The sequence below is a fragment of the Peromyscus californicus genome, unplaced genomic scaffold, assembly GCF_007827085.1.
Source record: "Peromyscus californicus insignis strain IS unplaced genomic scaffold, ASM782708v3 Scaffold_6__1_contigs__length_162567912, whole genome shotgun sequence".
NCBI classification, from domain to species: Eukaryota; Metazoa; Chordata; class Mammalia; order Rodentia; family Cricetidae; genus Peromyscus; species Peromyscus californicus.
Window position 1 is genome coordinate 88,565,565 of NW_026294584.1, and position 12,352 is coordinate 88,577,916.

At 44.6% G+C, this 12,352-nt stretch overlaps 1 protein-coding gene across 2 annotated transcripts in view; it reads left to right on the plus strand.

Annotated features, from left to right (window-relative positions):
- The first annotated feature begins 3,407 nt into the window (after window positions 1-3,407).
- The window catches only part of Suclg1 (succinate-CoA ligase GDP/ADP-forming subunit alpha), a 30,475-nt gene continuing 21,530 nt past the window's right edge, over window positions 3,408-12,352 (plus strand). The window contains exons 1-2 of one of the 2 annotated variants that reach the window (XM_052720271.1): window positions 3,408-3,589; window positions 11,342-11,445. In XM_052720271.1, the coding sequence (XP_052576231.1) occupies window positions 3,454-3,589; window positions 11,342-11,445 (240 nt within the window). In that variant the 5' untranslated portion in view covers window positions 3,408-3,453. The remainder of the gene's footprint in view (window positions 3,590-11,341; window positions 11,446-12,352) is intronic. The other variant, XM_052720272.1, reaches the window with a different exon arrangement.

Below are 12,352 nucleotides of genomic sequence, written 5' to 3' on the forward strand. Positions count from 1 at the left end.
TTGTATCTGGAGTCAGTTAATTTTATCACTGAATTCATTGTCCTTCGCTGTATTCTGAGATGCTAGAAGTTGGTTAATTTTTATCACAGAGTGCATTATTTTCCTTTGCCAATTTATCCAGAGATGCTAGAAGCAACCAACAGCAGCATCATTTCCCCCATTTTTCCATAAATAGTTTTATATACAGAGTCACCAAATCCATTGCCCCTCACATTTGATGAATCAGTATAATCAAATGTATTCGTCATAGTTTGCAAAAATAGTTCACATCATGGGTTTTCAATGCTCTCCAAGCTTCTGACAGAGAGGCTTCAGTAACAGTAGGCATTGGAAAATTGGAAAGCCTATTCCCAATACTTTAAAAATTCATACTTATACTTCTATTGCTCTAGGACCACTTCTCTATTAGTCAGGGCTCTCTAGAGCAGTGGTTCTCAACATGTGGGTTGTGACCTCTTTGAGGGGAGTCTAATGATCCTTTCACAGGGGTCATCTAAGACTATTGGAAATATCACATTTTTACATTATGATTCACAACAGTAGCAAAATTACAATTATGAAGTATCAAGAAAAATAATTTGATGGTTGGGGTCACCACAACGTGAAGAACTGTACTAAAAGGTCACAGCATTAGGAAAGTTGAGAACCACTGCTCTAGAGGAACAGAACTGATAGAACTGATACACACACACACACACACACACACACACACACACACACACACACACAATTAACAGAAGGTCCAAGAATCTAGTAGTTATTCAGCCTATGAGGCTAGATGTCTCAGCTGGTCTTCAGTGTATGCCAGAATTCTGAAGTAGGTTCTAATGCCAGTGAAGGAATGGACTTGCCAGCAAGAGCAGGACCAAGTAGACAAAGAGAACAAATTTCCTTCTTCCATATACTTTATAGAGGCTACCACCATAAGGTACGGCTTAGATTAAAGGTGTATTGTCCCACCTCAAAAGATCCAGATTAGAAGTGGGTCTTCCTAGTTGAAGTTATTTAATGAAGAAAAAACCCTTCACAGATGTATCCAGCCATTAGGTTAATTCCAGATGTAGTCAAGTTGACAACCAAGAATAGCCATCATATTCCTCAGATAAGATTTTTTCCCAAGTATTCTTAGACCAAGGTCTAATTTTGGGTGCTGAAGAGGGCTCTTGAGTTCCTGTAGCTTTGTACAATTTAGCCTGAAATTCAGTGCTAATCCGTAGGTGAGAAGCCTTCTCTCATCAGCTTGGCTGAGACAGGAAATGGGAACACTAAGCTCAAGACACAGTAGAATTAATCCCTTCCACCAGTGAATTTTAGTCTTTTGTTCCCACTTGAGTGGGTTCTGTCATGATGCTGGGAATCCAAAGACAAGTTTGGGCACTTATTAAACTCTCCAGAGCAGAAGCTCCAGCATAGTTCTACTTAGGCTATGGTGATACCTTAAGTAGCCTGTGGCCCTATGTGTAGGTCTTTAGCCAAAGTTCTGAGACAAACGGAACTATCCTGTTCTACAAACGCCTATTCATACCAATGACAGCTCTTGGAGCATCACGCTACAATCTTTAGTAAGAACTTGGTCCCACTTGTTGAGTGCTTACAAGTCCTAAGAGCTTGCTGTACTATACTTCCTACTTACAGTCTTATGAGATGGAAATTTTATCCCGGTCTCATTGAGAAAACCTGAATCCCAATGGCAGATCTGGAATATGAATCCACATATGATTCCGGTACTCAATCTGCGTATAGAGAGTGGTACAAGCACTGTCTAGTGTAATGCCCCCCAACCCCACTATGAGCTACAGACTTGAGGTGTGACATAGTTCTTACAAGGGCTTGAAATATCTTTAGGTCTATCAAACATTGTGGTGTCAATAAATAATGTGCACACTCTTTTCCCTATATATCAACACACAATGAGTTGTGTGTGCTAGTGTGAGGAATTGCTCTGGGTGTTAGGGATACATACATCAGTGCACAAAATAAACTAAAATCCATGTATTCATAGAAATTCAAATTTATTAAAATCAAGGTCCCATCCCTAGAGATGGGAGTTACAGTGCTTGGTCAATGGCTGCTGAGAAAAGGAAACTTTGTTTTCTCCAGGGATAAGCTCCTGCATCATTGTCTAACCCCAAGTGGTCAGCTCGGACGCATGTGCATACCAGAAGTGTTAAATGGACTCAGTAGGTCCATGTACATACATACACATACATATGTATGTAGCAATAATAATTGAGGTATGAGGTCATGAAATTGGGAGGGGTGATACTGGAGGAATTACAGGGTGGTGGTGGTGGTGGTGGGGGGGTGGTGGTGGTGGGGGTGGTGGTGGTGGGGGTGGTGGTGGTGGTGGTAGAACCAGAGTGATGTAGATGCAGTGCTCATGTATGATATTCTCAAAAAATAAAAATCAGTGATTTTATATAATTTATATATCTACATTATACAAAAATGTATATTTAAAAAATACATTGTTAACTAAATGAAACAAAATTTTAAATTATTAAGTAAAGGCTCAGTGAAAATTTTGCTCTTTAAAACTAGTCTTCATACTGGACTTATTTGGAAAGCATTGATAATATTTAACTTTACCACAAGACAAGGAAGGAGCTTGTAGACATGTCCAGCCAGAGAATGGTGCACATTCTAGCGACGTCCTTAGTGAACAAGAATAACTTTATTGATGATAAGGAATCTGAGGAACATGGTTTTAGACAAGGAACCAGGCTAATCCTTGTGTTTTGGCTCCAGGACTCATCGAGGTTTTCGAAAGTGAATAGTTTTTCCCAATGGGGCAAAAATCGTATTTGATCTCGTATTGCAGTCCTTAGGATTCTAGAAAGAGGCATCCATACATTTAACACTAGTCGAAGGCAGTGAGTCAGTTTGTTGAACGAAGAGATTCCTGCTTCAGGAAACTGTCGGCTAAGGAGCTTTAAGTCTTTCGCGAATTCGGCCCCGATTTCCATGGGTAATTTTCGGATCCTTACAAGAAAGGCATGGGAAGTAGTATCTTCTCTGTAACAGCCGAGGAAAACCAAGGTGTGGGACCACGGTCTGGGACAAGGCATTACGTCTGGCTCCTCCCCTCACCGTTTTGTTACCCTTTTCACCCTGCGCGCACGCCAGAGTTCAAGCCGCATCCTACCGGTTCCTTTCCGCATGCCGCCTACTGGAAAAATACATTTCCCACAATACCACGCGCTGACCGGGCCTCGCATGGGACGTCCCCAACATTGCCGTTATGCTTATGGTTACCCGAATGCACATTTCGAGAAGAACTGAGCTACGATCTGCTTTTCAAACCTCTTTGTCTTTTTCTTTCCCGCCCGTGACTATCACCGTCCGAGAAGAAGCTCTGAGGAGGGCAATTCATTCAGGCTCCTATTCTAGACACCTTTCTCCGCGAGCAAAGATCCGTGCTAGGTCCCGGGGGCCTGGGAGTGTCATTGGGGGATGACCGCAGCACTAGCTGCTGCAGTTGCCACTGCCACCATGGTCTCCGGCAGCAACGGCCTCGCCGCCGCCCGCCTGCTGTCGCGTACCTTCCTCCGTGAGTCGTGCCGGCGCTCTCTCCTCCAGGCGGAAGCAGGTCTTGGGCTCCACGTCCTGGCTCAGGCCGCGACCGCGCTCTTCCAGGCGGGCCCTCGGGAGGGAGCCACCGGGCCAGACCCTAGTGGCAGCTCCTTGGGGGTGGAGGGGACTTTGTCCGATGGGGCGGTGGATCGGTCGAGGCCGGATTCGGGGCAGGGCATCCTGCAGACCCGGGAACGTATTCCAGCCCCTAGGTGACAAGTGGCGGGGTGGAGGTGGCGTCTAGGTTGGCCCTTGCTTAGAGCCTAGGGTGAAGAGGTCCGGGATCAGCTCTGCTGGGACAGTGAGCCAGGGTTGAAGAGGCTATAACCCTGTACCAAAGGGTCCTGCACTTGGAGTTAACAGTTACGTGGTGCGGTAGGGCCAACAGAAAGACAGTTTCAGCAACCAGAGTCAGCATGACCCTGTGGGCGCGTAGAAGCTGGTTTGGCAGGCACTTTCACCACTAATGTGTTTTTCACCAGGCTCTATGGACACCTCAGTTTCTGAGAACTAATCTCCCAGGGTTGCTACTCTTTCAGTAATGCTGACTCTTGAAAATTATTGCTGCGTCCAAAGTCTCTGTGTTAGGTGTGTGTTAGGGCACAACCTTGGAATCGTTCACAGCGTGTTTGTAGTCTCTCTAATCCATTCATACTTGTATCATAGTCCTTTAAAAAAAATGATTTCTCACCGGATGTGGTGGTCCATGCTTGTTGTAATCCCACTCGGGAGGCAGAGGCAGGTGGATCTTTGTGAGTTTGAGGCCAGCTTGGTCTTCAGAGTGAGTTCCGAGACAGCCAGAGCTGTTAACATAGAGAAACCGTATCTAGAAAACAAAACAAAACAAACAAAAGCCAATCAACCAAATTAAAAAAAAAAAAAAAGATTTCTCAAGTAATGTTTCCAGTCACATGAAAATAGAGCCATATTGCAATGAGCCTGAGAGAGCGTGATTTGTGAAGTGCAGCATTGTCCTGCCTGTTACTAACAGGAGAAATTATTGCCAATTAAAATTGTGATGAGCCGATTGGCTATCAGACACATCCAAATTTAAGAGATGTTAAAAAGTGATGAGTGATTTGGTTTCATTGCGCAGAAGTGAGTCAGTTTACAACCTGTGAATAGACGCTCAAGTAACAGTCTTTCCCCCTCTATTCATTGTTAACACATTTTGTTTCTGCTGCTTCTTGCATCCAATAGTGAGTGAGACTTAGTTCTTTTCTTGAGTATCCTAAAGTGTTCAAGGATAAGTGTGCCCCTAGTAGCTGTCCGTCATTGCCAAATCATTTGAGGACAGAGGCTTTGCCAAATAGGAAAGAGTTGAGTTTACTTGGGGAGAGTTTTCTGGAGCTCTTTCTTGAATGATGAAAAGGATGCTTGAATGTGTTCTAGTTAGAAGGGAAGAAAGGGATTAGTTGTCCTAGTAATCACTGTGGTCAGTAGAGTTTGAACACTAGTGTGTTGTGTATGGGCCTAATCCAGCTTAATTGGAATTGTTTGTGGGTTAAGATGTGGAAGACCAGACTCTAGCCAGTTTGATGGAAATGCCCAGCAAAGAGGGGCTCACCTACACACCACACCGGTGTCTTTCTCTGCTCAGCTCTTGCTGGTCCAAGCCTCTAAAAGAGCCTGGCTTCTTTTAGAGCAGACAGAAGATCTGCTGCCTTAATACAAGTGTCTCCAGAAGAAGCATGTCCAGGTGATCTGGGTTCTTAAGTTCATTTCTTAGCAAAACTTGGCAGTCCTCACCCCACAGAAGTAAAGGGCTTTCTTCCTAGAGTCCCAAGACTGAAAACCTAAAATCTACTTACTTAGCTTTCTGTTGCTAGAGTCATCTTGGAGCTGAGTTATATTATTAAAGCTTTGAGGGGTCTGAGAGCTAAACTAGGGTGTTTTTGTATTAGTACTAAGGTTACAAAGGACCGTGTTTAATGGTTAAAAACCTCCAAGTTGGCAGACCTCGGAATCAGATCACACCAGACATATTTCCAAGCCACTGCAGTGGCCACATTGCCTTGCAAGCTGCTGCTACTGCTTCTTCCTCCTCCTCCCTTCCTCCTCCCCCCCCCCCCCCTCCTTTCCTCCTAGAAAGTCACAAATTGCTTATGCTCTTAGGTTAAATAACTAGAGATGATAAAGAATCCCATCTACCCCTCCCTTAAATTTTAGCTGTTGGCACATGATGTGTTGAGGTCCCAAGTTTTGTAATGTTGATTTAAGTTAAAAAAGACAAAAAGGCAAACAGCCCTAGGTGCTACAGGGCCCCATTGGAGGACAATTCAGAAATTGCTCAGCTGCCCACCTTCCCACACTTTTTTGACTTATGAAAGAAGGGGAAGAATCCTGTTGATTTAGGGAGGATTAGATAAATGGAAAATGAGAATAATTTCCGATGAGAATGTGTAAGAGTTTTATATGCACCATTGAGGTTGAAATGAAGTTTTAAAAGAAACTTAAAGTGTGGTAGGGTCTTTTAAAATATCAATCAGGAGTTTCTGTAAATCACATTTTTTCATAATAGTTAATAAGAGCAGGTAATATTTTGATCCTTAGAATTACAGTATTTTGATGTCAGGAAGTAGATCTTACAATCCAGTTAGTTCTACCGTTTTGTTTGGCAAATGAGGAAACAAACCCAGAGAATTTCCCAGGTGGTGTTCAAGGAACCCCGGAATCCATGTCAACTGGCACATTGTGGTGTCTTCTCACTAACGTGTGCCTTGGGAAGCTTGAACTCCCTTGTTAGAAGCAGGAGTTTTGGCACTCTCCAGGATCTATCTGCTCACAGGTGCTATTTGCCCTTCTCATATCTTTGCCAAGTTACACAGGCTTGTGTGTAGACTCAGAGAAGCATTTGGAAAAGGAGACACTCAACAGTGACTTCTCCGTTTCTAGTCTCTGTTGCCCATTTGTATCCAAGAACTAATCCTTTATTTCAGAAATAGAAGCCTGTATTTAAATGCATTGATGTAGCCCTGAGAAAAGTAACTTGGTTTTCTGGCCTCAAAGTTGCTTCATGACAACTCTGAAGTTTAAAAGGATTTCTCCTAGGTATAGGAGAGTAATTTGAGCTTGCCACAGGATAGATACCCACTTATTGTGTTAAACTCATTTATTAATTTTTACTTTATAGTATTTCTAAAATTGGAATGTCTTCTCATTGTTGATACATTATAAAACATTGAACACATTATTTCCTTCCTATTTTCATTTAGTACTTAAAAAATGAGAGTGCTTATTTTATGAAACATGGTACTTATGATCAACTAAGCCAATAGTATTGAATGTATCATCAATATAAGTGAGTATACAGTTTTGGGATTTGGGGTAAGTAGCTGCTAAGGTACTCCCATATATTGTAGGTCTGTTGTGTAACAGTTTCCTCTGCCATTAAAACTCCATCCTGCAGGAAAGCTCCTTAAGCAGGAAGGTAAAGAACACAAAATAGCTTGAGGAAGTCCCTAAAACTGACCAGATTCACTAGGCCCCTCCCTGTCAGAGTAAGCAATAAAAGCTGAGCCTCCCACTCAGTCAGCAGGAAGCTGAGCTACAAAGAAGACTGTCAGACAAGCAAGCAGCAGAGTCGCTCAGACCAGAGCAGCAGAAGCAGCCATGCTGCTTGGAAGAGGTCTAGACCAGCTGAGGCGCTGGGAAAGGACACTCTTCCCTGTTGAGTGTTCCCTGCCGGCAGGCTGTGCAGAGTGCTCCCGGTCCCCAGCTTTGGGAGCTGTCACCCATGCTGGGTGGGCTTTGGTGAGCAGCTGTCTTTGAGTCATTTCTGCTCCTGTCAGTAGCCCCTCACCCACATCCCTGTGAGTAACCGCAGTAAAACTTACTGGTTCACCAAGTTGCATTTTGTTGGTATTTGTACTGTAGTCTGTCCTGGGCTCCTTGTCTGGGGTAAGTAGATATGTGAGTAGTGTCTCCCCAGGAAAAGTTTTGTCACACAACATGGTTTCCTCATGTGGGGACCACTATACTTGTATTTTGCAATTATAATTCATGATTGGGGCAGGTTTGAGGGTCCCCCAAGAGTTGACATGCCAGGAATCTCCAGCGTGGTAAAGTGAGTATGGAAGGTGGTTCGGTCACTGAGATCACTGTGCCTAGAAGAGGTTTCTGTTAGTCTGTCTGAGTTGCTCCTGAGAGTGAGTTGCCAAGCATGGCCGTCCCATGTGCTTGGCCAGCACCTTGGCATCCTGCTCTCCCCTTGTTCTGCCGTGTTCCCGTACAGGCAAAGGAAAGGAGACCTTACCAGAGGCAAACAGACAAGGCTGCCCTGAAATAGTGGTCCTCAGCTCCTGACCATACAGTTATTTTCCTTGTGACTTCATCACTGTAATTTTGCTACTGTTATGACTTGTAAATATTTGATATGTAGGATAGCTGATATGTGACCCCTATTAAAGGGTGGTTTGACCCCCAGAGGGGTTGCGATCAGAACCACTGCTTAAGTGTGAGCTGAACAAAGTGGTTTTCTTTGTAATTCGTTACTTTGTTAAAAGTCAGTTACTTTGTTTAATCCGCTGCAGGTGGGCCAGTACAGTTAAAGTTTACATTTGTTGAATTCGTGAGTACAGACACATCAGTAAAGGAGGAACCACAGTTTCCAGGGTTGAGTTGAGTCTTTTCATAAACAGAGTCTGGTTCCTGGATAGGGGTGTACTAGTCATAAAAGGCCATGGTTAGTTCCACTTGGCAGGTGCTCTTTGGTTATATATTGCAGCATCAATAGCACCGGCCACCTTATAATACAGTTGCTACCTACCTGTCTATAGGAGCTAGGACTGACTGACTCTGGACTGACTGACAAACCCATCTGCTCTGTGGAAAGCATCTTTCTCAGCACCCAGTCCCTTTCCTTTAGCATCTTACTTCTTTCAGTTTGTCCTTTTATAGTTCTGTGCTTCTTCGCCTAGCATTTGGTTCTACTACAGACCGAGGAGACCTCTGGGTAGGACTGAGTCTTAAGTACTCAAGAGCTTCAGCCCCTGCTGGATAGCTGCCACACTGATTTCTTCCAGTGGTTTGCTCTGCTCACTCTGCAGCAGTGACCGTGATGATAGTGAGGTAATGGTTAGTGATGCTCCACATACTGTACCCTAGCCAGTGTTCCACATGCTGTGTATAAACTTACTTAATCTCACACCAGCCCCGTACAAATGTTCCGCTGTGAAGAGAGTCCCAGTTTGTCTGTGAATGCTCACAGTGTGTCTACGCAGAGGTTTATTTGTGTGTAGAACGTGCGTGAGGGTGGACTGCTGAGATGGCTCTGGGAAAAGCACTTTCCACACAAGTCTGACGACCTCAGCTCTGTCTCTGGAACCCACAAATGGTGGAAGGCGAGAACTGACTTTACAGAGCTCCTCTCCGACCTCCCACGCTGATGATAATTTCTTTCTTTCTTCCTTCCTTCCTTCCTTCCTTCCTTTCTTCCTTTCTTTTTTTCTTTTTTTTTTGGTTTTTGGAGACAGGGTTTCTCTGTGTAGCTTTGGCGCCTGTTCTGAACTCACTCTGTAGACCAGGCTGGCCTCGAACTCACAGAGATCCACCTGCCTCTGCCTCCCAAGTGCTGGGATTAAAGGTGTGTGCCACCACCGCCCGGCTCTTTCTTTCTTTCTTATGTACGTAGAAAGTATATATGGCTGGACTTACTTGATTTTAAAGTGTGAACCTTATATTCTCTCTTTAGGGCAGTGGTTCTTAACTTTCCTAATGCTGTGACCCTTTAATACAGCTCCTCATGTTGTGGTGACCCTCAACCTTAAAATAATTTTTGTTGCTACTTCATAACTGTAATTTTGCTACTGTTATGAATCGAAATGCAAATGTCTGTGCTTTCCAGTGGTCTTAGGCAACCCCTGTGAGAGGGTTGTTTGACTCACCCAAAAGGGTCTCGACCCACAGGATGAGAACCACTGTTTTAGGGGAAGATTTACCTTTGTGCCCGTGTAGGGTTTCAGGAATGTACCAGGCACTTTGCTGCCTTGTCTACAGGCACCATTTCATGGTAACACCACACCCTTCCTGTGTGAAGCTGTTAGCCCATTTACAGATGGGAATACTAAGGCTAAGGAGATCAAAAACAATGCCCTAGTTTGCACTGATGGAAACCAGCAGAGCATGAGCACTAGCCCAGGCCTGTCTGGTTCCTGAGAGTGATTTCAGCTGCTTCTGGGAACAGTACCAAGCTCCCCTGGCCAGTGTTGGAGCCTCTGGAGATGGCCCAGGATGTGGCCTTCATAGCTCTCACCATCAGCATAATCATGGCCAACTTCAGGCCTCCCTGCGGGCCTGCTGGTTGATTTAGGGTGTTCGTTTTCTCTGTCAGTGAAGGTCAGTATCTCATTGGGAGTTGCTCTACCTCTGTCATCAGTTGTGTTTCTTGTTTATGATCTTTATCAGTAAATCTCTGAACTAAGGGAAAAGATGGTCTGAGTAACATCTCCGGGCTCTGCTGCACAGTGCAGTGGGGTCAGCCTTACAGGCCCTGAGTCCCTGTTGTGGGAGCTCTTGGCTCAGGTCAGGTGCTTGGCTGTTCCTGAGCCAGGACTTGGCTGCAATGCACCCTCACAGCCCATTGTTCAGCATAGTCTGGTCCAGGGGTGCAGCTGTCTGTACATGCGGTGCAGCTGTCTGTACATGCAATACAGCTGTGTGTACATGCAGTGCAACTGTCTTTGTACATACAATACAACTAACTGTGTGTGTACACACGGTGCAGCCGTGTGTGTGCATGCGGTGCTGCTGTGTGTGTGCACGCAGAGCACTTCTTCCCCAGAGGGTTTCTTCCCTAGAGGACTGGGTCTCCAGACACCTCTTCTGGTAGGTGCCTCTCCAGTTGTGCACCTGAGGCCTGAAGACAAGGAAGCAGGAAAGTGTGTGGGGTAGGCTCCGAGAAATGCCTGAGGAGACAGGTCTGTTCTGGAGCTGGCTTTCACGGGCTCCTCTGAGTTAGGGAGAAGGCCTGGCTGCTTTGAAGAGGTAGAGATGGGCCATAGAGAAGTCAGGCTAAGTGGCTCTGTGAAGGTTCAGAGGGCAACTCATAGTTGTGAGTCACGTGCTCTTCTTTGCACTGAGTTTTGAACTAGGGGTGGGTTACAGTAACTACTAGACTTCCTCAGTCGCCCTTGAGGTGGGTTGCCAATCATAGCTTAGGAATGTGGCTTTTTGTTGGTTGGTTTTCATATTTCTCTTCTCATCTACTTTGGAACTCATTTTATTTTCTCTGTTTAATGTGTATGCTTTGGAATCCTACATCAGAAGGGAACAAGCCAAGTGATCTTGGGTTGTATTTTAGGCAGATTCATCCCACGACTTAGCATTCCTACATTGCTCTTACGAGAAATGTGGTAGCTCTTACATTCCTAAAGTGTGCCTCCTAGTTCACCGGTGTTCACAGGTGCTGTGATTCGTGCTGGAGCAGGGTACTGCACGTTGTGAGCATGAGTAGGAGTGATTGCAGGGTTTAATTGAGACCCTTACATTTGAATCCCAGGTTCCCTTGGGAATGAAAATTACAAATTTCGGCTTTTCTTTCTCAGTTCAGAAAGTGCTAGAAGATTGTGCTTCCTGGTCACAAGGAACAGGCTCCTGTGTTTGTTTTTCTATTTTGTGTCTGGGGTGCACCTGTCTCAATTAAGAAGTGGTCACAGCATTGCTCTTGTGTTAGAAGATTTCTCCTTTTAAAAATTTGGGTTATTAAATTTAATTCATGGTTCAAAAGTGTGGGAAAATTATAATGTGTCATATTTTCTTTTCTTCTCAGTGCAGCAGAATGGGATACGGCATGGGTCTTATACAGCTTCCCGGAAACACATCTATATCGATAAAAATACGAAGGTTATTTGCCAGGGATTCACTGGCAAGCAGGTATGTGCATCTACATTTTTATTTAAAGTGCGGACTAAAGATGTAAAAAATTATTTTCTACTTTTAATAACATAAAAATAGTTCTATATGATTGGCACAGAACTATACCACTCAGAAAGGGGCTGTGTGTTAGGAGGAAGGCAGGTGGTGTCACAGCCTGTAAGATGGTGACTGCATTTAAAATCAGCTCGAGCATGCAGAGGAATGGCAGTGTTGTGTCGGGGACTCCCTGTCTTTTAGCAAGTGCCCCTGGTTTTCCTCCAGTGCTGTGGGAGGTCACTGTTCTTGTGAGTACCAAGTAATAGGAAAGGGAAACTCTTGTTAACCATGGAATCCACACCTCCGTGTGGAGAAACACACAAACCCAGAGAGGCTCCTGGCAAGTGTGGGCAGATGAACCAGCAGGTGACTTTCCCCTGGGGCGCTCTCTCTGGGGCAAGTGGTCTTTGAAGAAGCCAGTGGGCAAACTTGCTCTTAAGTATTGGTTTTCATTCTTCTCTGTTCACATAGTCCCCTCTCCCTACCTATGTCATAGACTTTGCATCAGTTGAAATGTACCTACGATTTGATTCTGCAACTGAACCATCACAAGAGTCTCCTTTCCCTCTTTCCACCCGTTCTGCTCCCCAGGAATCCTCTGTTCAGTTGGCATATGTCCTTCCAGATGACAGATACAGGTCCCCCAGTTTTCTGTCTGAGGAAGGAGATGATAAACTTGGGTATGTGTATAGTACATGTTTTACAGCATTTGTACTGTAGAATTGTTCTAATACAATGTAATTTACAAAAGTAGATGTGGGCACAATCTCACAGACCAGATTGCCAAGCCTTAATCTGGAGGGTGGTAGCTGAAGGCCAGCCAGGAGTTACAAATATCATGTGCACATACAGACATCCTCAAAAGTAA